This window comes from Amblyraja radiata, chromosome 8, assembly GCF_010909765.2.
Source record: "Amblyraja radiata isolate CabotCenter1 chromosome 8, sAmbRad1.1.pri, whole genome shotgun sequence".
Taxonomy (NCBI): domain Eukaryota; kingdom Metazoa; phylum Chordata; class Chondrichthyes; order Rajiformes; family Rajidae; genus Amblyraja; species Amblyraja radiata.
Window position 1 is genome coordinate 18425227 of NC_045963.1, and position 24565 is coordinate 18449791.

At 40.7% G+C, this 24565-nt stretch overlaps 1 protein-coding gene across 1 annotated transcript; it reads right to left on the minus strand.

Annotated features, from left to right (window-relative positions):
* Positions 1-838: 838 nt before the first annotated feature.
* slc30a1 (solute carrier family 30 member 1) lies at positions 839-23760 on the minus strand. Its single transcript, XM_033025297.1, has 2 exons — positions 22487-23760; positions 839-5526 (listed from the first exon to the last, which is right to left on the minus strand). The coding sequence occupies exons 1-2, from the start codon at positions 23166-23168 to the stop codon at positions 4622-4624; spliced, it is 1587 nt and encodes a 528-aa protein (XP_032881188.1). The 5' UTR covers positions 23169-23760; the 3' UTR covers positions 839-4621.
* Positions 23761-24565: the final 805 nt, after the last annotated feature.

The window sequence follows — 24565 nt, forward strand, 5'->3', positions numbered from 1 at the left end:
CCATCTAAACTACCAGTTTCTAAAAAGACAACACAAATCAGTTTGACAAGTCAAGTTTATAATTAGGTTGAAATTAGCTTGGGAAAATTAGAAAAAACTCAAAGGCAGCAAAATTCCAGATTTGAGGAATGTGCTATCTTGCACGAAAAAATAAGTGCATTGAACGACACTGCCAGAATTAGGCTGGCAAGAGTTCTAGACAAATTGCATAAACAAATTTCACTGATTCATTTTTTTTGTAAATACCATATTTTTTTTAATGATTCAATTACAAAGAAAATAGTTGTCAACTGATTCATATGGACTTTACATAGAAACATAGAAAATAGGTGCAGGAGTAGGCCATTCGGCCCTTTGAGCCAGCACCGCCACTCAATATGATCATGGTTGACCAAAAATCAGTACCTCATTCCGGCTTTCCCCCCCATATCCCTTGATTCCCTTAGCCCCAAGAGCTAAATATAACTCTCATAAAAACATGCCAATGAACTCAGTTCTCATACCTAAACAAACAAATTCTACTTTCTAACCAAAACTCAAGTTTCATACCCAAAATTGTACAAGTGTGCAAGAAATTCATGTAGTCGCACTTGGAGTATCAGGTTCAATTTTAGTCATCCTGCTGTAGGTAAGGTGCTATTAAGGTGGAATGAGTGCAGAAGATTACAAGGAGTCAAAGGCCTGAGCTAAAAGGAGAACTTGGGCATGAACGATTTGGCCTAAAGGGCCCCGTTTCCAAGCTGTATGACTCAAGTGCATCAACCTCAACAACAAAAAATGAATATTATATTAGGCATGTGGAGAACATGAAAGAAATTCAACTTTTCAATAAAAATGTTTTATAAATATTATTTTATTGCGGAACAAACTAGCACACTCCTAAATTACAACCCTTCAGGAAAATATTTGTTGTATTATTCAGTCAATTGTAGAACAGTAAAGGAACACCCTCTATTTTACACTATTTCAGTACAGCCTCCTGTGTCATTTGGCCCTTCAGTTCTAATTGGTTGCCAGAGGAGCAATCCCATTCATTCATTTCCTCTTATTTCTTTCTTCATGCAACATACTCTCGCATGTACTTGGCTATGATTTATTTTGTCATTAACCTATACGAAGGAACTAAATTTACAGTAGCCAATTAACCTAGCAGAGAAAGCCAGAGTATACCAACTCGATCACAGAGAGAATACTGCAAAAACATATCAAGATTAAACCAGGCTCAAAGCTGTGAACAGCAAGATTAACTACTGCCCCACCATGCCAATGCCTCTAAGAATATTAGCCATCTGATACAATGTATCTCCGCTTCAAATTAATTACAACCAAATTTCACTCCAAAGTGAATCTTTAACGAGAATTGCTGAAAATGTTTGCAAATCTATATGTTGGTAGCAATTCTCAGCAAGGTTTGTCTAAATTGATAATTTGTAATATGACCACAGGAACACACAAGTGCCTATATTAAGAATGAAATTTGCCATGAAATACATTGCCTTCACAGGTATTGGGAATTAAGTAAATTATATTGTGGATTCAAAGTGTTAATCTTTGATTAACACAAGAGTCTCATCACATTACAACTGGATCATCACAAGAGAGCACAACTGGATTGAAAGAAAATCATTGTTTAATCACCACCTGCCCCAATTATGGTCCTCAAATGTGCCCATTTCTTTTAAAGTACTCGCTTCTAGACATTCTCCCAACAACAACTTCATTAAAATGATGCCCCCAAGAAATACTCCATGTTTTTCTGCAATCCAGTTCTATAATGAACAGTGCAATTCTAATAACTATAATCACCCATCATCAATCATATACATAGAGACAAACCAATCAGGATTGAAGTGGCACTTCACTCTTCCAAAAAATGATCAGAATTTAAATGTTTTTTGTTAACATGAGAAAGCCTAACATGAGAAAGTATTACTTTCAGATAAAGCCTCATGTGATGTAAAGTAGCCGAGATCAGACAATATAACAAATTGCTTAATTTAGTGTTATTCCCCTTGGTCATTTCAACGTCCACAAAAAAATGTATACATTCTAATTTTCTTCAAATGTAATACTTGATATGTGAAATTAACCCTTTGACTTCACATAAACCCCTTCAAAAATACAAACTTTTGAAAATGTTTGTTTGGACCCAGAAGGCTCCTACATCAGCAAGTAGAAAAATCACATTACTCGTCAAGATTAAAACTTATGGTTCCCCAATCAGATCGTTCTTTTAACAACTACAAATGAAGTATCATTATAACTGGGAAGCTATTCAGTAGATTCAACAGAATGGATTGAATAAATATAGTCATAGCAAAAAAGTGGTTGAATAGGCACCATAAATAGTTTCCAAAGATGCATGTTAATTTCAATTTCAGCATTCACAAAGCTGATTGTGCAACATGCAGATGTGAATTTGAAGTACAGAATATGAACAAAGCAAAACAAATTGATGGGCAAAGTATTGTAATACATTTAATGCAAAAGAAATCTCAGTAATTTTTCTGTAAACCATTTGAAGATTCAAATACAGTTGTTTTTTTTAAAGTTCTACATGCCACATCAGTTATGAAATGTGTTAACTATGTACCACCAAATTAGGACTTAGATTATTATTTAAAAAATTGATTACCACCTTCACTCAAAATCATTTAGAACCTATAATGATCCAAAAGATTTGCACTCAAAATGATCCAAATCAAAACTCAAGCCTGATCTCCCATTTTCCCTTCCCCCCGAAGCCCCTAGACTAAAACGCACTGAATAGGAATGCCATCCAATTTCTTCAAGATATTAGCAGAAAATTCAACCTAAATGTGTGTTCAAGGAATACACTTCATTTGTTGTCTCAAATCACAGATCAGTAATGGACTTGTAAATTACCAGTACCATATTTCAATGCTTGTATAATTATATTTCAAACAAAGGACAAGGTATTTTACCTCTCAGCTGTAATAGTATGAAATTTGTGCATCAAGCCTTGCAGCTTGATGGTAGCTAGCCTTCAGGATATTAAGTGAAACATTTTCATGGTAGACTAAAGCTCAAGTTACCCAGCATTAAGTATCACTTCCACAATGTTCTTTTTTTTTTTCTTTTTTTTTTTTAAAAGACTGAGAACAAGAAAAATGCAACAAAACTTGATCCAATTTAAAATAGTTGGATTGGTTGAAATTTATAAATTAACATTTAACAGGTAACTCTCAAAATTCAGAGCAACCAAGTTAACCAAATTGTGTGTGTTTTTGTACTGCATTTCATATTTGGGCTAACTCGCAGGTGTCTTGGTTTAAATCTACCTTTTTTTCATTTTAATGTTAGCTTATTGTTGAATGACTTGATGGGCCAAATGGTCTAATTCTGCTTCTATAACTTATGAAAACACCAAAAGACAATTATAGGAACTTTCACTGTACTTGCAAAGGTTATTTTTCCTCTGGATTCTTAAAAAGTCTTAGGGCAAGTAATGTTTGTCACACTCTCATCTGTAGAATTATCATGAAGAAATTAACTCCATCAAAACATTGCTTTCATTTATGATGCAGTGGATATAAGTTAATAAAAATTCTATCTGTATAACTGAAACCGAATGTCAGCTGCTTGACTTGGTTCTTTGAAAACATGACTATTCATTCTAAACATCGTGTTGTGCTTGTAACAAAAGAACAAATTTTGTCCAAAGTACCATCTATCAGAATCACGGATAGTAAACAATTCCAAAAATGAAACGGGGCACCGAGCAGAACATTGTTTCAATCCATCAATTGTTTACAATGCACACATTCATCTTACTCCAAGTCTATCCCACATGTTTGGTTGACAATTTTTGAAGCAAACCCACACTCATTTGTACATATTTATGTATATTTGCATGTTGCTGGTCCAGAAGAAAGCAATTGCACAATATCCCAGACAAGCACTTGTACCATGGGATTCAACTACATCAGAGCATTAAAACATTACTTACAGTTATCAACTATAATCAACAGGATTGAAGCAAGAATTTACAGTCCATTCTGTATCAGGAATATTTCCATGGTCTAATAATTTAAATACAATAAATGCACTCTTGGAGCTAGCAAGGAGAAAATATCACTATATATTTTGCAGCACACAAAACAAATTACCCATGCATTAATATCAATCATTATGTTTAATACTCTGGTTTCACTTGGAGAGTTTCGACAACATGACCTTCCCTTCTTCCCCTCCCACCCCAAACCCAGTTTTATATAGCAGCAGCTCTTTTGGCAAGGACAGACTTTGTAAATTGATGCAAAACTTTTACATCAATCTATATAAAACTGCTTATATAAAAACCTAATTTCCCAAAATGCTACAGGCCTTATTAAATACATTTTTTTTTTGCTGACAGTCAGTGATGCACTATCCACACTGCTTCTCAAAAAGCTGCGATAACAAATTCAAGTAGTTTCTAGACAACTGTCCACAGTTTTGCTTTGGAATGTGCCATATACAAATCACAGAGCTGTGGAACAAGTTCATTATGGTTGCATTATCCACCATGGTTATTTTAGCTTAGTGCCAATTCCAGTTGACAACCCCAAAATTTGAAGTCAGTAAAGTACATCACGTTTCAAAATTAGTTTGGCTAAATTTACACAGCTGATTCATATTGTGTGTCTTTGATTTTTACTGCATTGTTCCCCATCTCATTTCTTTCAGTCCTTGCATTGGGGCATTCAGAGGATGATTCCCCGATAACCTCAAGAGAATGGGTAGATGGAGTTTCCAACTTTGAATCGCTGGATGACTTTTCTCCATTGCCACAGCATTGTTTTAAGGCACACTGAGTCTTGCATGGCAGTTCACAAACAGAAATACGAGATTCGGAATTCACAGAAGCAAATTCAGGTTGGATGGTTGTGGCATGGATGCCTTCATCATGGAAAAAGTCTTTGATGCGTTTGGCTACATCCATATAAGCTGTTGGGTCACGACATTTAATGTGGGCTGTCGCAATGATTCTACTACCAGCCAACTGCCAGACATGCAGCTCATGTACAGCAAGGACACCTTCCAAGTTGCGCAGCTTCTCATTTATTAACTGCACATCTATTTGCTTTGGGACTGTTTGCAACAGAATAAGAGCCGATTCTTTCAGAAGAGGATAGGTTGTATAAAGCAAAATACAAACCATAATACAGCACAAGGTGGGATCCAAGAAAAGCACCCAGCAGGGTCCAGCTTCTGGAATGCTTTCACGATATTCAGACATGTTTGACTGTGTGCCATTTAGATGTCGATCTGGACAATGATCATGTCGGCATAGATTAATGCACGGACCACTTTCAGGACACGGGTTCCAAACAAAGTAAAATATCAGTGCATTTACCACGACGATGACTGAGCCCAGAGCATCTCCTAACACATGGAGAAAGACACCACGCATGTTCAGCTGTGATGCAGGATCTTCGACATCTCCAAATTCATCAAGATGGTCATCAAGTATAGAAATCCCATTCAACTGCAAGCTCTGCATATTATTTTCCCTCAGTAGATCTATTTAAAGTAAAAGAAAAACATTAGGCACAAGAAGCTTCACAATCACTCATCTTTAGCATTTTATTCTTCTATTCCCCAACATTTCAAAAACATGTTTTAAGTTTAGTTTATTTTCACATGTACAGAAGTACAGTGAAGTGCTTTTTTTCTGGACACCATTGAACTTTTGTGCAAAATATCAGGAACATCAGAGCAAAAGATGACCAACCTGCTGTAAAGCCCACTGACAAGAATATATTTCAAGTACTGAATGTTCAATATATGCCATGGCATAGGGATATTCATATTTTGCAATATTTGAGGAAAGTCAAAGCTACAATACAGGAAGGCAAATCTCCATTTTAATTATAAGCCCGTTGCTGATAGTGACTGGACCATATGCCATTATCAGAAACCTGTCCAACAAAGATCTACAAAAAATATTAATATTTAAAGAAAAGCACTGTCGCTGGAAAGCTTAAATAGAGCTAGGAGCAGAATAAGGCCATTCGGCCCTTCAAGTCCGCTCTGCAATTCAATCACGGCTGATCTATCTTTCCCTCTCTACCCCATTCTCCTGCCTTCTCTCCATAACTCATGACACATTTACTAATCAAAAATCTGTCAATCTCTACCTTAAAAATATCCATACTCCACAGCCGCGCGTGGCAAAAATTGACCCAGGAGCTTGTGCAACAATCAAAATGAGCATGCAACACCTTTTCCTCTGGTTCCTTTCTTTCACGTTTGTGAATGCAAAAGATTTCCACATGTTCAATCAATGACATTTTTGACAAATGACATACTTGGACATCATTATAAATGATAAACAAAACATAAACAGTTGTAATAATTTTCAATTTTGTATAATAATTTTATATATTGCTCAAAGGATAACGTCATTTTGCTACCTTAAACAAGTCAGGTATTAACCATTTTAACTCTTCCCATACCGACCTTTCTGTCCTGGACCTCCTCCACTGCCACAGTGAGGCCCACACACGGGAGCACCTTTTATTCCACTTGATTAGCAATATTCAGTACAAATGATTAATTCTCCAATTTTAGGTACACCCCCCCCCCCCCCCCCCCCCCCATTAGTTCCTCCAGTTTCACAATTCTCAACTCTTCAATCCTTTTGCTCACACCTTCTGTCTATTCATCTCTCAAATTATCTGCCTAGCACAAGCTTCTCGCATCTAAATTCACCTGTTACTTGCCAGGCTTTGTCCTCCCTTTCCACTCTTCCAACTTCAACTCAATGACCCATTGAGTTACTCCAGCACTTTGAATCTTTTGTTTTCCAGAATTAAGTTGTTCATCACCGTGTTGCCACTTTCAGGGAGCTGTGGTCTAGGATCTCAAGAACTCTCTGTACATTAATACCGTACAGTTTTAATTTAACGATATACTTTCCCCTTACATTCTACCTCCTACGATGCAACACCTCCCAGTTGCTCTGATTAAATGCCATCTGCCATTACACCACTCATATCTGTAGATGATCTACATGTCGGTGTATATTTTGACAACCTTCCTCGCTGTCCACAAAGCCATCAATTTTGGTGCAATCTGCAAACATACTAACAATCCATCTACAGTTACATCCAAGTTGTTTATCTCTCTCAAACAGCAGAGATCCCAGCACAGAACCCAGAGGAACTCCACTGGCCACAGACCTTCAGCCAGAATAACACCCTGCCATCACAACCCTCGTTTTCTATGAGTTAACCTGGTCCAAATTCAAACGACCAAGTCTCCCATTCCTTCAGGTACTGGGGATTTATCCACCTCAATGCTTTTCTAGAGCCCCATATCATCACCTTCATCTCAAACTGCCCAAAATGCTTATTAGCATTCCCCATACTGTCCTCCATGTCCTTCTCCTTAGTGAATACAGATGCAAAGTATTCTCGTATGCTGCCTACATCGATGGATTCAAAGTATAATTCTCTCTTACCCGTGAGCGACCCCACCTTCTCATGCTTTCTGGGAGCACAATTAGGCCATTCAGCCCATCAAGTCCACTCTGCCATTCAATTATGACCGATCTATAGTTCCTTCTCAACCTCATTCTCCTGCCTCATCCTGTAACCGACACCCTTACTAATCAAGATTCTGTCACTCTCCACCTTAAAAAATACCCAAAGACACGGCCTCCACAGCCGTCCGTGGCAATAAATTCCAGATTCACCGTCCTCAGATTAAAGAGATTCCTCCTCATCTCCTTCACCATTCAGTAAGTTTCAATGAAGTACCCCCTCATCCTTCTAAACTCCAGGAAGTACAGGTCCAGTGGCTTCAAACGCTCATCTCATGATCGCCCAATCATTCCTGGGATTATTCTTGTAAATCGCCTCTGAACCTTCTCCAATGGCAGCACATCATTCCTCAGATATGGGGCCCAAAATACTCCAAATGCACTGATCAGTGCCTTAAAGTTTCAGCATTGCATCCCTGTTTTTGTATTCTCATCATCTCAAAATAAAATCATTTGCATTTGCCTTCCATACTACAGATTCTCCTTGGTTACTCTCTTTTAACGAATGTATAAAAAACCAAGGGGTTTTCTTTAATTCGACTCAATGACATTTCACAGCTTCTTTTATCCCTCCTCCTGGCCCGATCGAGTTCTTTTTTGCTTGCTTTATAACCCTCAAAGGCCCCATTTAATTTTGTCTTTCTAAATCTTATATACGCTTCATTTTTCTGTTTGACCAAATTTTACAACCTCGTTGGTCCGAGGTTCCCTTGCCATCCTTATTCTTCCTCCTTACTGAAACATGCCAGTCTGAACTCTGATCTAATCGCATTTTTTCATGTTTATTAATCTTGGCCTCTGGATTTGTGTTCTGCAATTCTGAATGACCAACATGTGCTGTCTTTCCCATTGAATTGTGGCTGAATGTACAATTTTGTGGACAGCATAAAAAAACATTTTTAGAATGCCTGTACCAAAGGGCTGACTGACCTGCTTTGGGCCATTATTTATTTTTTTAATGATTCTATAATCCTCTCCCAACATGGGCACAAATAGAATACTACAACTTAATTATAAACACTCCAAGGAAACACTCCAATTTAAAAAAAAAAAATGGTTCATCCAATAACCAGGCCACAAAATGCGTAGAATTTTTAGTTAAATGTTGGAAATTAACTGAAAACATTATAGTACTTAATCACTACAATGTCATAAGACATTTAAGACAGACCAAGAGAAGAATTACAGGGAATTGTATTTGGGAATCCACTTCAGTGCCAAAGTTCATTATAACATTTACACATGCAGTAAATCCGTTACGGAAATCAGAACGATAACGATTTGTTTTTCCCCCCCAATGTGCTCAGACCGACACTTCGAAAGAACTGTTCAACTAGTTTCATATCACTGTCCTCACAATAATTCAGTACAATTATAGGCCAGGAATTTAAAAAGTATCAATTGAATAGTCGCAACATGTACAAGACAGGAAATGCAAAAACACATCCCAAAATCATGTTTATGAGAAGCTTTTTGCCTTCTAACATGAGTGCAATGTTTTGTTACCCAGTTTATTTCAGGATCATTTCCAACTATCTTTAAATTATTCAACTTGGCCTAACCAGACCAGTTTTATTGAAGAATATTGCGGTAACGTCAACTTAGTTTTTAATTTTTATAAATTTGCATTGTACCTCTATTTATTCACTTTAAGTCAATCCTTCATTTGAGGTTTGATCACACAAATCATCAAATCAACTACAATATTCTTCAAATACTGGATGTTAATACTCCTTCGTAAAAGAATCATTGGAGAATTAAGAGGGAGGAAAAACAGACAGCATAAATAAACATATCACAATTCTCAATGTACTTATAGAACTAACCTGGCATTGAGAAAATGCATTTAGCATCACATTCTGGCAATGATATGGAAAAAAACAACAAATAAAGACCAGGCCTCTTTAGAAACATCCTCAAATAAGATTCCAAAAATACATTTCAATGTTTCATTTCATATTATGTCAACAAGTACGATGTTGCATTTACACGGAATTACTAAGTTAGAAATCAGCATATCTCTCTACATTCTTATCGCAAACCTCTCAAAACATTTTTTTTTGCAGAACATTCACCCAGTACAACTGAATTTTGTAAATTTAACTTGCCTGAAGTACTGTTAAAATAATTGAAGAACTGCATTTAAGAGAATTTGAGATAACTACAAACATAGCACCAAAAAAACATAAAACACTGCACAAGATTATCCAAAAAAACTTCAAAATGAACCATGCTGGGATACATTAAGATGAAGGGTCAAAACAATCAAAAGGTACATTTAAGAACTTTACAATGGGACAAGATTCAATTCCTGCATTAATGATTCAATTCCTGCAGCTGAAAAATCAAATGGCAGATTATAGAGTTGCTCAAGAACTGAATTAAAAAAAAACACAAAGATACAGAGATGCAGGGTAGGAGTGGAAATAAAGCTTTGGGTGTTAATCAAAGCCTGATGAGTTAGAGACAAGAGTTAGCTTGTGTGTGCACTGGTTGCAGTCAGCTGGAAAACAGAAGCTCTATTTTTAGAAGATATCATCAAGGGACATGGTACAGATGAGAAACAAAAGAGCATTGGGACAGATCTATAGGAAAACATGAAGAAGAGAAACCAATACAGGTTACTCTCTCATTGCGATCGGATACAGAAGAATTTAAACAAGTATAGACAAAGTTCTGGAGCTACGCAGCGATTCAGGCACCATTTCTGTGGAAAGGATAGGTGACATTTTGAGTCTGGACCTTCTACCAACAAGTACACCTATCCAACAATAGATACGTTTAAGGCTATTTATTCACAAGGGTGGCAAGGGTGTTATTGGTACGACTGATATTAACCTCTCAATTTTTCAGGAGTCATTGGATATTAGCTATATCTTTAAAATTAAAGATTTTGATCCATGAAGGAACATTGACACTTCTAGCTATCCATTAGGCACACAACTTGGCAATTTGCAGTTAAGCTTGGAAGTTTGCAAGATGCTGTACAAGCAGGCTTGGAAAGTTGCCACAAATGTGCCAAAAGAGTAAATGTTTATTGGTGGGAAAAATAAGTGGCATGCTTTGTTTGGATGGCATTCATCTTATCGTGTTGGAGCTACACTCAAGGATAAGTGAAGAATATTTCATTAAAATCAGTGCACTAAATACCAAGCATCTGTTGCGACAGGTGCAACTACGTTTCTGGTCAAAATTTAATAATTTCCTTCCTCCACAAAATTGTACGTAAGGTAATGTGGGAAATTGACAGCATGTAATATCATTGAATACTGCAGGCAGATGGTCAGATGGATATTGCCTGATGTTTTGTAACATTCAAACCATACTTTTTAATGTTCCCAAATATTGCTGTATGTGGTAACAAATTCATTATTGGAATCTGTAAATGGAGCTGTAAATGGAATTGAATAAACAGCAGCAAATATCCTTGTTTCACATGTTGCAATGGAAGAAAGGCAAATTATGAACCAGCCAAAGATGTCTAGATCAAAGATTACAGGATCATGTCAGGAGGAGGCCATACATTGCATCGTCTACGCCTGCTACAACTAAAGGAATTCAATTTCCCAAAGTACCTCTCCCCCCATTTCTCAATATTCAGAAATATATGCAAGTTCACTTTTGAAAGTCCCAACTGACTGTATCAATCACCTTTACAGGAAGTAGTTTCCAGACAACTGCAAACATCATCCAAGAGTCTTATTCCTGAACCATTCACCACTGAGAGGAAATCTGGAAAAGATTGAACTACAATAAAAGACAAAGTACTCTGCCACCTCCCAACCTTCCTCAATTAAGATTTGCAACAAGCTCAATTTGTACCCCATCTGTTGCCACATTCAGATGCCAACCTGATGTGTTAGAAACGTCACTAAGTATACCACTTTTGGAACATACCTCTTTTGTCAATGTTCGGACGGGCTCTGGCAGACAAAACGAACAAAATACCGTCAAGAAAGTTATTAGCAAATGTTAACTTGTAGTACTGAATTCAGTGACCTTCAGTCAACTTTGCTATTGACAGAGTGGACCTGTGGATTATCTAACTCGGCAGATTGGATTGGCCTGCCTTCAGCAGGGGCTTTGGTAGTCATGTTGCAGACCACCCCCCCCCCCCCCCCAAGGAAACAATATTGTACAATTTTGATAAGTAGATCAAAACAAGCCATCATATTTTTTTCCGCTAAGCCAGCTCTATAAACTCGAGCCCAATTATAATGTTGCCATTTACAAAAGTAATTATCCACAAGAAAGTTTAAAGCCTTTTTTGCCTTTAAGTTAGGACTTATGCAATACCAAAGAAATAAAATCCTTCCACACAATGGATTTACATAATTGGCAATAAGATGTATAACATCCTTTCTTTAAATGTCACACAAGAATACAATGCAGGCCATTTAAAGAAATTTACAATGTCTAGATGTGCAAATGTAACCGGCAATCACAATGACAATAAACATAGAAAGTAGGTGTAGGAGTAGGCCATTTAGCCCTTGAGCCATTCAATATTATCATGGCTGATCATCCAGAATCAGTACCTTGTTGCTGCTTCCCCCCCCCCCCCCCATCATATCCCTTGATTCCGTTAGCCCCAAGAGCTATATCTAACTCTCAAATACATCCAGTGAATTGGCCACTACTGCCTTCTGCGGCAGAGAATTCCAGAGATTTACAACTCTGGCTGAAAAAAATGTTTTCTTCATCTCAGTCGTAAATGGCCTACCCCTTATTCTTAAACTGACCCCTGGTTCAGGACTCCCCCAACATCGGGAACATTTTTCCTGCATCTAGCTTGTCCAATCCCTTAAGAATTTTAAATGTATAAGAACGAAAAGTTGAGAATGTTTAGGTTATTGGAGCATGGAATGCTTTGATATAAAAAGAAACACTTTTACATTTTGCAAAAGTTGAAAAAGGTTTATAGATGGTAACATACCAGGTTTCATGCGAGCAAAGAAACTGTATACTATTCTTGCGCTTGCGTTGCTACTCCCAAGCAACAATTTTTAAATAAAAATCAGGTAGATGCAAGTCTGGCAATTTATCGCCAATTCTTTGCTGGCTTTAGCTAATAATGGCATGTCATTTTCTTTAGCAAGAATACAGTCCTTGTAAAAATGGTGCTCCCATTGAGTTGGATACTAAACAAGGATCCAGATCAATTCAGTATTTTACACAACTTTAAAGGTGGTACAAGAGTGATCTTGTGCTCACGATACTGCTGCAGTACAATGAAGAGAAAATATTTTGTAGTATTAATTAGTGTCTTGCACATCCATTGGAGATAGATAACATGCCTAAAGATAAGCTATGGTTAAGAGCACAAAATATATTTTCCACTTATTCCCCAATGCAACCAGAACACATTTCAGCACAAAGATCTGAAAACTTCTTTAAACAAGTAGACCTACACATGCTCAAGGGAGCCCATTTCCTATATTTCAAAATATACCACAGTCCTGATATAACAAAAGTTGAGTTCCTCAGAAACCTTGTGTCATAGAAATCCATGTTATAAAGACAATTATGCCAATGGGGAAAGAGGGGTTAGGGGCTAGAGAGTTCAAAGTTATTTCCCCCCCACAGAATATTTTAAAAGGTATTTTCAATAGCAATAAGTTTATTTTTGTTACAGTAAACTAAAAATATTAAAGGCTGTAACAGAATTGTTTGATAGAATATCATTGCACAATAGTCAGTAGATGCAATGACTGGTCAATAGAAGCGATTGCTTGCCAATTTCAATGAACACCAGCAGTTAAAGTAGCAGCTGTGTTCTTAAGAGATTTCTGTAGGGAGGTTGTACGGGAACAGCTTTCTTTTGTTCCCTATATATTGTTTAAATCTGACAGCTTTATTCGTGTTTATCAATTTCCAAAATAACTTATAAATGGTTCTTTGGTTTCCAATCAAAATCTATATTATATCCAATTCATGTTATGGAAACTCACATTATATAGCAGAACTACCTGTATCAGAAACCAAAAAAACTATTCACAAACAATAAGAATATGTGTTTAAAAGTCAGTCCACTAAAACAATAAATGCAATTCTACTGTAAATACTTTAATGCTCTATCATCTGTTTACTCCAGAAAGCAGAGATAGAAGCAAGTGTTTGGTTGGGTTAGAAAAACAGCAACATGTCAACAGATGTAACAGGATTAGAAATTAAGATTGGCTGCTACTTTCCCAGTTACTTCAGTCCTGGAGATATTTCATTTTAGCCGACGGTTTCTTCAATGGCGAGGAGTTTGGCTTAATCATTCAGTTGGATAAGAGGCTCTACCCTCTCCTGCGAGTTTCAGTGATTAGCATTGTTTAAAATCACAATAACTACTTTGTACCAAAAAAAGTCAAACACAAAAACAAGTTTTCCACACTCATTAATTTTGATCCATTTTTTCCCCAATTATCTATCAAATATTAAAACAAAAAAAACAAATCAAATACATTGCATTTCCCAACATTAATAATTACCATGAAGGAGAGAACTAATTGCAGGAAGTTGTGACATCTTCCCACAAAAATTAGGCTTGATGTAATATAAATAAAATATGAAAAAACCGAAAAGGATTAGAAAAGGTTGGAGAATCTTAACAAAGATTAAAAAAAACTTCCAAGCAAATGCTTTTTGACAGATGAAGTTGGGATCATGCAATTTGAGCATGGTACTGATACAAGGAAGACAAGCAGGACAAGGTTGCCAAATATAATAAGGAGGTTCATAAGAAGAATGAAATTATTGAAAGCAAGAGATTTGTCTCCTGCTGGAACTAAAAATGGAACAGAACAGTGGGAAAATCTGACAAAAAGTCAGGTAAATCAAGAATGACGCCTGGAACATAACCAAAATACCTGCAGTAAAGTAGTGATGAATGTTGACCACAAAACACTCTGCACATGAAGGAGTTTCAAAAGACAAAATAACATAGCCAATATAATTTAAACACTCAAAATAAAGACAGTAACAGACTACCAGATAAAGTGAAATTGTCAGTATGCAACTCAGAGGAAGTAAGGCTTGACCCATTTTGATAGGAAGAATAAAGCACTACAAGCAAAAAGTACAGCAGGGCTCTCACTTAACATTTTTTCCCTGTTGCCTAGGGCAACCTAGGCAGATTTTTAGGTTGCCAAATTACAGTTTAGGTGGTCATTTAAGACGGCTTGCATGACACGTGCGATAATGTGCTCGGACGAAGTGCGTAGTTACCAGTCAGAATTATGGTCAATGAAGCATATCCATATTATTTCTGCTTCAAATAAAGTCACAAACTAAACATATTCACCAATCAAGACATGATACATACCACAATGACATGCAGCAAAATTACAATACAGTATCTCATCTCCTTTTACACGTTGCAAAGAATGCAATTTCTATTATTTCTTTCCACTTCCAAAAAAAATTCTGGTTGGATTATTCAGCGTATGATCAACCTCAGTGAGACCAAGTGCAGGCTTGGCGGTCGCTTCGCACAACACCTACACTCAGTTTGCAATAACCAACCTGATCTCCCGGTGGCTCAGCACTTCAACTCCTCCTCCCATTCCGAATCCGACCTTTCTGTCCTGGGCCTCCTCCTTGGCCAGAGTGAGGCCCACCGTAAATTGGAGGAGCAGCACCTCATATTTGGCTTGGGCAGTTTACACCCCAGCGGTATGAAAATTTACCTCCAATTTCAGGTATTCCCTGCTTTCTCCTCCGCTTCCCAGCTCTCCCACAGCCCACTGTCTCCGCCTCTTCCTTTCTTCTTCCCACCCCCTGCACACTTACATCAGTTTGAAGAAGGGTCTTGACCCAAATCTTCGCCTATTTCCTTCTCTCCATAGATGCTGCCTTACTCGCTGAGTTTCTCCAGCATTTCTGTCTCCCCATTCACACAAGTTCTGTTATCCCACTTCCCTCACCCACTCCCTACACATTAGGGACAATTTTACAGAGACAAGTTAACCTACAAAGCCAATGCATCTTTGGGATGTGGGAGGAAACATAGAAACATAGACATAGAAATTAGGTGCAGGAGTAGGCCATTCGGCCCTTCAAGCCTGCACCGCCATTCAATATGATCATGGCTGATCATCCAACTCAGTATCCCGTACCTGCCTTCTCTCCATACCCTCTGATCCCCTTAGCCACAAGGGCCACATCTAACTCCCTCTTAAATATAGCCAATGAACTGGCCTCGACTACCCTCTGTGGCAGAGAGTTCCAGAGATTCACCACTCTCTGTGTGAAAAAAGTTCTTCTCATCTCGGTTTTAAAGGATTTCCCCCTTATCCTTAAGCTGTGACCCCTTGTCCTGGACTTCCCCAACATCGGGAGCAATCTTCCTGCATCTAGCCTGTCCAACCCCTTAAGAATTTTGTAAGTTTCTATAAGATCCCCTCTCAATCTCCTAAATTCTAGAGAGTATAAACCAAGTCTATCCAGTCTTTCTTCATAAGACAGTCCTGACATCCCAGGAATCAGTCTGGTGAACCTTCTCTGCACTCCCTCTATGGCAATAATGTCCTTCCTCAGATTTGGAGACCAAAACTGTACGCAATACTCCAGGTGTGGTCTCACCAAGACCCTGTACAACTGCAGTAGAACCTCCCTGCTCCTATACTCAAATCCTTTTGCTATGAAAGCTAACATACCATTCGCTTTCTTCACTGCCTGCTGCACCTGCATTCCCACTTTCAATGACTGGTGAACCATGACACCCAGGTCTCGCTGCATCTCCTCTTTTCCTAGTCGGCCACCATTTAGATAATAGTCTGCTTTCCTGTTTTTGCCACCAAAATGGATAACCTCACATTTATCCACATTATACTGCATCTGCCAAACATTTGCCCACTCACCCAGCCTATCCAAGTCACCTTGCAGTCTCCTAAGCGTCCTCCTCACAGCTAACACTGCCCCCCAGCTTAGTGTCATCCGCAAACTTGGAGATATTGCCTTCAATTCCCTCATCCAGATCATTAATATATATTGTAAATAGCTGGGGTCCCAGCACTGAGCCTTGCGGTACCCCACTAGTCACTGCCTGCCATTGTGAAAAGGACCCGTTTACTCCTACTCTTTGCTTCCTGTTTGCCAGCCAGTTCTCTATCCACATCAATACTGAACCCCCAATGCCGTGTGCTTTAAGTTTGTATACTAATCTCTTATGCGGGACCTTGTCGAAAGCCTTCTGGAAGTCCAGATACACCACATCCACTGGTTCTCCCCTATCCACGCTACTAGTTACATCCTCGAAAAATTCTATAAGATTCGTCAGACATGATTTACCTTTTGTAAATCCATGCTGACTTTGTCCAATGATTTCACCACTTTCCAAATGTGCTGCTATCCCATCTTTAATAACTGACTCTAGCAGTTTCCCCACTACCGATGTTAGACTAACTGGTCTGTAATTCCCCGTTTTCTCTCTCCCTCCCTTCTTAAAAAGTGGGGTTACGTTTGCTACCCGCCAATCCTCAGGAACTACTCCAGAATCTAAAGAGTTTTGAAAGATTATTACTAATGCATCCACTATTTCTGGAGCTACTTCCTTAAGTACTCTGGGATGCAGCCTATCTGGCCCTGGGGATTTATCGGCCTTTAATCCATTCAATTTACCCAACACCACTTCACGGCTAACCTGGATTTCACTCAATTCCTCCAACTCCTTTGACCCGCGGTCCCCTGCTATTTCCGGCAGATTATTTATGTCTTCCTTAGTGAAGACGGAACCAAAGTAGTTATTCAATTGGTCCGCCATATCCTTGTTCCCCATGATCAACTCACCTGTTTCTGACTGCAAGGGACCTACATTTGTTTTAACTAATCTCTTTCTTTTCACATATCTATAAAAACTTTTGCAGTCAGTTTTTATGTTCCCTGCCAGTTTTCTTTCATAATCTATTTTTCCTTTCCTAATTAAGCCCTTTGTCCTCCTCTGCTGGTCTCTGAATTTCTCCCAGTCCTCCGGTATGCTGCTTTTTCTGGCTAATTTGTACGCATCATCCTTCGCTTTGATACTATCCCTGATTTCCCTTGTTATCCACGGATGCACTACCTTCCCTGATTTATTCTTTTGCCAAACTGGGATGAACAATTTTTGTAGTTCATCCATGCAGTCTTTAAATGTCTTCCATTGCATATCCACCGTCAACCCTTTTAGAATTAATTGCCAGTCAATCTTGGCCAATTCACGTCTCATACCCTCAAAGTTACCTTTCTTTAACTTCAGAACCATTGTTTCTGAATTAACAATGTCACTCTCCATCCTAATGAAGAACTCAACCATATTATGGTCACTCTTGCCCAAGGGGGCACGTACAACAAGACTGCTAACTAACCCTTCCTCATTACTCAATACCCAGTCTAAAATAGCCTGCTCTCTCGTTGGTTCCTCTACATGTTGATTTAGATAACTATCCCGCATACATTCCAAAAAATCCTCTTCCTCAGCACCCCTGCCAATTTGATTCACCCAATCTATATGTAGATTGAAGTCACCCATTATAACGGTTTTGCCTTTGTCGCACGCATTTCTAATTTCCTGTTTGATACCATCTCCAACTTCACTACTACTGTTAGGTGGCCTGTACACAACACCCACCAGCGTTTTCTGCCCCTTAGTGTTTCGCAGCTCTACCCATATCGATTCCACATCCTCCAAACTAATGTCCTTCCTTTCCACTGCGTTAATCTCCTCTCTAATCAGCAACGCTACCCCATCTCCTTTTCCTTTCCCTCCTGAATATTGAATATCCCTGGATGTTCAGCTCCCAGCCTTGGTCACCCTGGAGCCATGTCTCCGTGATCCCAACTATATCATAGTCATTAATAGCTATCTGCACATTCAACTCATCCACCTTATTACGAATGCTTCAACTCATCCACCTTATTACGAAACCTACATGCTTGCAGGGAGAATGTGCAAATTCAACACAGACAGTGCCCGAGGACAGGATCGAACACAGATCCCTGGCTTGTGAGGCAGCAAGTCCACCAGCTGTGCCACTATATTTTATTTTCCAACACACAAAAAATTATACATTGATAACTTTGGTTACTAAATAAAAAGAAACTATCCATTTTCAGTCTTAAATCTCTAAGTGATGCTATGTCCCCCTTTACAGCTACTGTACGTTTTAATTCAGTTCCAAGACTATGGGGCAGTACATTGGCCATAAAGTTGTTGCCTAAAATTGCCAGAGACCCGGAATTGATCCTGAATATGGCTGCTGCCTGTATGGAGTTTGCTCCTTTTCCTTTTGATTACACGAGTTTTCTCTGAGTGCTCTTATTTCCTTCCACATTCCAAAGGTGTGCAGGAACCTTTTTCAGACCCAACCCAAAACGTAATATTTTCCTTTTGTCCAGAGATTCTGTCTGACCTGTTGAGGTACTCCAGCTTTCTGTGTCCATCTTCAGTTTAAACTAGCATCTGCAGTTCTTTCCTACACACATGATACTATACGATAGAACTTTATTAATCCAAGGAGGGAAAGTGTGTGTGTGTGTGTGTGTGTGTGTGTGTAGTTATATATTCATATATAAATATACACTATTTTGTTTTCTCGTTGACAACATTGTTTACAGAGTACCATGTTTACATATTCTGTTGTGCTGCTGCAAGTAAGGATTTAATTGGGACATGAGATAATAAAACAATCTTGACGCGTCGCTAATGTGTGGGATAGAACTCGTGTACGGGTGATTGGCGTGGACTCGGTGGGCCGAAGGGCCTGTTTCCACACTGTATCTTTAAATTAAACTAAAACACTAAAACCAGAGGAAATCTAAAGGGTCTCTACCCGAAACGTCACCCAATTTCTTCTATCCAGAGATGCTGGCTGCTACATGGAGTTCCGCCGCACAATTAAAGCATGGAATAGTCTTCACCCTACTATAGTTACCCAACCAGACGCAATTAAATTTAAGGTAGCTCTTTTTTTCCCCCCCAAGAACCCTTTTTTGTTTAAGTCCAAGTCAAGAGAGTTTTGGCTGTTATTTTTCAGAGTTTGGTGGTGGTTTTTAAATTCTGTTTAAATTCCATTTTGAATATTTTTGGAGGACCAGGAAACCAAGCAGGAAGTGTTACTCCAGGGAGTTACTCCAGCTCCTGCATTGGTTTTCAGCAGTCGCGGCGAGTGGACAGCAATGGCAGCCAGATCTCCCACCATGCAAAGGGAGGAAGTGGCTGACGCCACCAGTTGCAGTGGCAGTGCGCATGTGCAGGGCGGCACATGCGCACAACCACGGCCGATGATGTGCTGGCCAAAGATCCTCGCTATAGGATCTTTGGTGCTGGCCATGGTTGTGCGCATGTGTAAGGCGGCCGGCCGTGCCGGCGGACGAGGAGCGGGCAGAGACCCGAGTAACGGAGAGCGGGCGGAGACCTGAGACATGGATAGCGGGTGGAGACGGAGAGTGACAGAGAGAGAAAGATAGAGAGGGGGCCCGCTCAGAATTAAACGAGAGGTGGGCAAAATGGCATGACTTTTAGGTTGCCCCGGGGGTCTGTGGGTTGCCATTGGCAACCGGGCAACCGCTAATTTCGAGCCCTGTACAGTATCAAAGGAGGTGAAACAACCAAGAATCTTGATTGGGGCTCTGTGGAGGTGTTCAAGGCAACAAGACCTAGGAAAGATAGCTGAAAATTTTTTAAAGAGAACATACAGCAAAAACAACACTAAACTAGATAAATTAAGAAAAAATGGCTTCATGGAAGAAAGCAGAGAGTAATGGTGAAAGGTTGTTTTTTGGACTGAAGATCTGTGATTAGCGTGCCTCGGGGTCGGTGCTGAGCTCGCTGCAATTTGTGGTTTATATCAACAATTTGGATGAGAATGTAGAAGGCATGATTAGTAAGTTTGCAGGTGACACACTAAACCAGATGACATAGGTTTAAGGCAAGAGGGGGGAAAGATTTAATAGGAAACAGAGGGACATGTTGCTCACACAGAGTGGGATGGGTACATGGAACAAATTGCCAGAGGAGGTAGTTGAGACAGGTACTATAACATTTAAAAGACATTTGGACAGGTACATGGATAGGGGATACGGGCCAAACGCAGAAATATGGGACTAGTGTAGATGGGGCATCTTGGTGAGCACAGGCATGATGGGCTGAAAAGCCTGTTTCCATGCAGTATAATTTCACAACTAAAAACATAAGACTGCAATCGCTATCGAACCGTTTAGTTTTGGGCTCTACACCAAGGGCAATTTCAGCACTTTGGAATGCAAAAGCTACTACTAGAATGCACCACAAACACAAGTATTCAATTACATGAAGAACTGGAATTGTTCTCTCAGAAGAGATAAACTTGTTCAAAATGAAGTTGCTGAGATCATTTGCATTGCCAGAAGGCATTTAACTTGCAATAACGAATGAATGAGAACTTCCATTAAAAATTAATCATTATGTAAATTGACTTGCCTGAAGGAATGGTGGAAGAGTAAATAATAATTTTCTAAAAAGTAAAAACTTTCTGGTCATTTTTTTTACTGAACATGTAAGAACCGCTTTCAAAGAGTTGCAAAAGGATACGCACGTTAGAAATCTGTTGTGCTCTTTGCATTTGGTTTTAGGATTGAATTTTAAAGACACATCAACATCACATTCATGACGTCCAATTAAAAGGCCAATCCACACCAAGTATGGAGCTTAATAATTGAGAAACAGACAGGTTCCCAATGATAAGATAGCTAAAAAAATAAGTTGCACAAATACTGGAATCAATCATAAAACTATTACACCAAACGTTTAAAAAAAAACTGCTGGATGAACTCAAGTCAGGCTAAACAAAAGAAACGAAGTGCTGGAGTAACTCAGCTCAGGCTGCATCCGTAGAGAACATGGATAGATGACGTTTTGGGTATCTCTCTCTTCCAGCTACCTCCCCTTCACTCCATCGGTCTCAAGGGTCCGAACTGAAACGTCACCTATCCATGTTATCCTGGCCCGCTTGAGTTACTCCAACACAATATGTATTTTGTTTAGATAAGTGTCCTTACTAAAAATTGTGAAAATACTACAGCACGTGATTCAAGTGAGCAACTTTGATGCACTTTTAAAATGCTTTAAGTACAAGGAACAGAATGATATGGAGACAAGAGACCGTAGGTGCTGGGATCTTGAGTAAAAAATCTGCAGGAGGAACTCGGCGGGTCGGGCAGCATCTAAATGGACAGACGACGGGATCCTTCTTCAGGCCGAAGGATTAAAACGGAGGAAGCTGGAAGAGAGAGGCGAGGGGGAAGAGTGGGGCAGGAACTAGCAAGTAAAATAATAATAGCCAGGTTCTACATCACTGAACTGTTATTAGAAGTGTCCGACGAATGCGGGCTACGAGTTCCGACGGTCCACTCGAGCTAAAAGCAAGCTACATACTCAGAACAAGCAGCGTTGGCCACCGAATACCACGCCGCTCAGAGCAGTACAAAGGGGCATTAATTCAAACCCAGAAACCTACACAGGCAGCTTTATGATTTCCAATTATTTTGGGGGGAATTTCACAAATGATTACTCGAGTTATTGGATAGTACATTATTATTGAATTGTAAAGAATCCCAGGAGCTGTCTGCAGCAACAACAAAAAACACCACAGTGAGTGAGTAATTAATTCTCCAGAAATAAGGCCCCTTTTAACAATTATTTTTTTACTTGACTAGCTTCCTGTGGATACAAGCGGCGAATTAAGACATGGACGTCTCATTATATGGGGGATATAAATCAGCCGTGTTATTTAACTATTGCAGCCAATCGAATATATTCTGAATTCAGTTTTTTTTAAAAAAATAAACGGAATTGGGGTTTTTTAGATCCCGGAGAAAGAAACATTTAGAACCGTGATATCACCCCTCCCCCTCCCTTCCCCCCGCCTGGTGTTTAGCTTGGACTAAACAACCGGCGTGCGAGCTTTTTGCGATAAATTGAAAGGGATTGCGTACCGTTCACAAGGCGGGAGTCGCCGCTTCTGCGGGTGCTGAACACGTCCTGCTTGTCGGCGTTCACACAGTTGATGGGGCTGCCACTGTTCACCAGGATGTTGATCTCCTCCTGGTCGCGGACGCTGCTGCCGTTGCCCGCCAGCTTCTCGGCGTCGCTTCGCTTCTTCCTGCGGAGCCAGTGGCGGCTGTCGGAGCCGCCGACGTGGGTGTGCGAGTGTCCGTGGGCCGCCCCAGGCCCGCCGTCGCCTCCGCCGCCCCCGGTTCCGCTGGCGTGGAACATGCAGAGCCCCAGCAGGTTGACCAGCAGCCCGGCCGCCCCCACCCCGATCACCACCACCGCGTTCTGGATCTCCTGCGGCTCGCTGAAGCGCTCGATGGCCTCCAGCACGATGGTGAAGCAGAGCGCCGTGAGGAAGACGGCGTTGACCAGCGCGCCCATCACCTCGGCCCGGATCCAGCCGAACGTGTTCTTGGCCGTCGACTGGGTCTTGGCGGAGAAGCGCACGGCGATCAGGGCCACCACCAGCGCGATCACGTCCGACAGCATGTGGAAGGAGTCGGAGAGCATGGCCAGCGAGCTGGTCAGCCGGCTCACCACCACCTCCACCACGAAGAAGCCGAACGTCAGCCACAGCATGCACATGAGGCGCGCCCGGTTGGGCTCGCAGTCCATCTTCACCATGATGAGAGGAGGTGGAGGGGGCTGTGGAGGTAGGTGAGGGGAGGTGGAGGTGGAGGGGAGGAGGAGGAGGAGGAAGGTGAAGGTGGAGGTGGAGGTGGAGGTGGAGGGCGCCCTCCTCGCCAACCGCTGGGCCGTTTAACAAAGGGCCGTTTAGCGCTCGCACACAACCGCCGCCCCGATTCAAAACACAACCGGCCTACGCCGAAAGTTCCAGAGAATCAGGAAGCAGCTCCCTCATCCTCTCGCCCAGCCCCAAACTACGCAGAAACGGTCACAAAAAAATACTTTTGCACCCGGCAAGTTGTTTTTTTTCCCTCTCTCTCTCTCTCTCTAGACTCTCCCCCCCAAGTCTGTGCGCACGGGTTTTATTATTTTTCAGCACGGACCCATTTCTTCCCTCTCTCCAATCAAACCCTGTTGCTAGGCGGGCCCGATTGGCCGGGGCGGGCCGGGCCGCCTCCGTGCTCATTGGCCCATGTTCGCGTCAATCGTCCATTCGTTTAAGGCCGGCCCTCCTGCGCATGCGCTGTGTCGCCTCGCTGGTGAGGGGAGCAGGCAGCCGGCGCCTCTACACCCACCCCCCCACCCACCCACCCCCGACCGAGGCGTCACTTCCCTGTTTCACGACTGACAGGCGATGCTGGAGTAACTCACAATGCACAACACACACACACAGCGTTGCCGGGGTAACTCGCATTGCGCAACACACACAATGCTGGTGGAGTCACTCAGCGGGACAGGCAGCATCTCTGGGCTGAAGGAATGCCCAGACCCATTTCGGGGTCTGAAGCAAAGATACTATCTTTGGTCTGAATAATCCAGCAATGGGTGTGACAAAGATATGAAGACCACAGAGTGCGTGCAGAAGAGATTTACAGCCTGTAGAAAGGTCTCGACCCAAAACGTCACCCCAGTCACCCGAGATATGCTGCCTGTCCCGCTGAGTTACCCCAGCATGTTGTGTCTACCTTCGGTGTAAACCAGCATCTGCAGTTCCTTCCTACACACGACTGTTCGACGTTCGTCTTATTCGACGTTTCGCAACCTCTGAACACCTATAATGTTATTGTGCAGGATATCTTGCATTTTGTGTCTATCTTCGGAGCAGGATATCTTACTGAGTATGACTCAGCATTGCAGGTTTATTATTTCAACGCTTAAAGGAACAGTATTGTTTAGTTTAAAGATACAGCGCGGAAACAGGCCGTTCGGGCCACCGGGTCCGCGTCGACCAGCGATCCCCGCACATTAACACTATCCTACACCCACGAGGGACAATTTTTTACATTTACCAACCGTCTTTGGATTGAGGGAGAAACCGAACATCTCGGAAAACCCACGCAGGTCACGGGGAGAACGTACAAACTCCGTACTTGAACCCCTCCAATCTGGCTTTC

Coding starts and splice junctions, on each gene's coding strand:
- slc30a1 (XM_033025297.1), bottom strand. CDS start 23,168: ATGGTGAAGATGGACTGCGAGCCCAACCGGGCGCGCCTCATGTGCATG. Junction 5,527..22,486: donor CGACTCCCGCCTTGTGAACG/GTACGCAATCCC, acceptor TACTTTAAATAG/ATCTACTGAGGGAAAATAAT.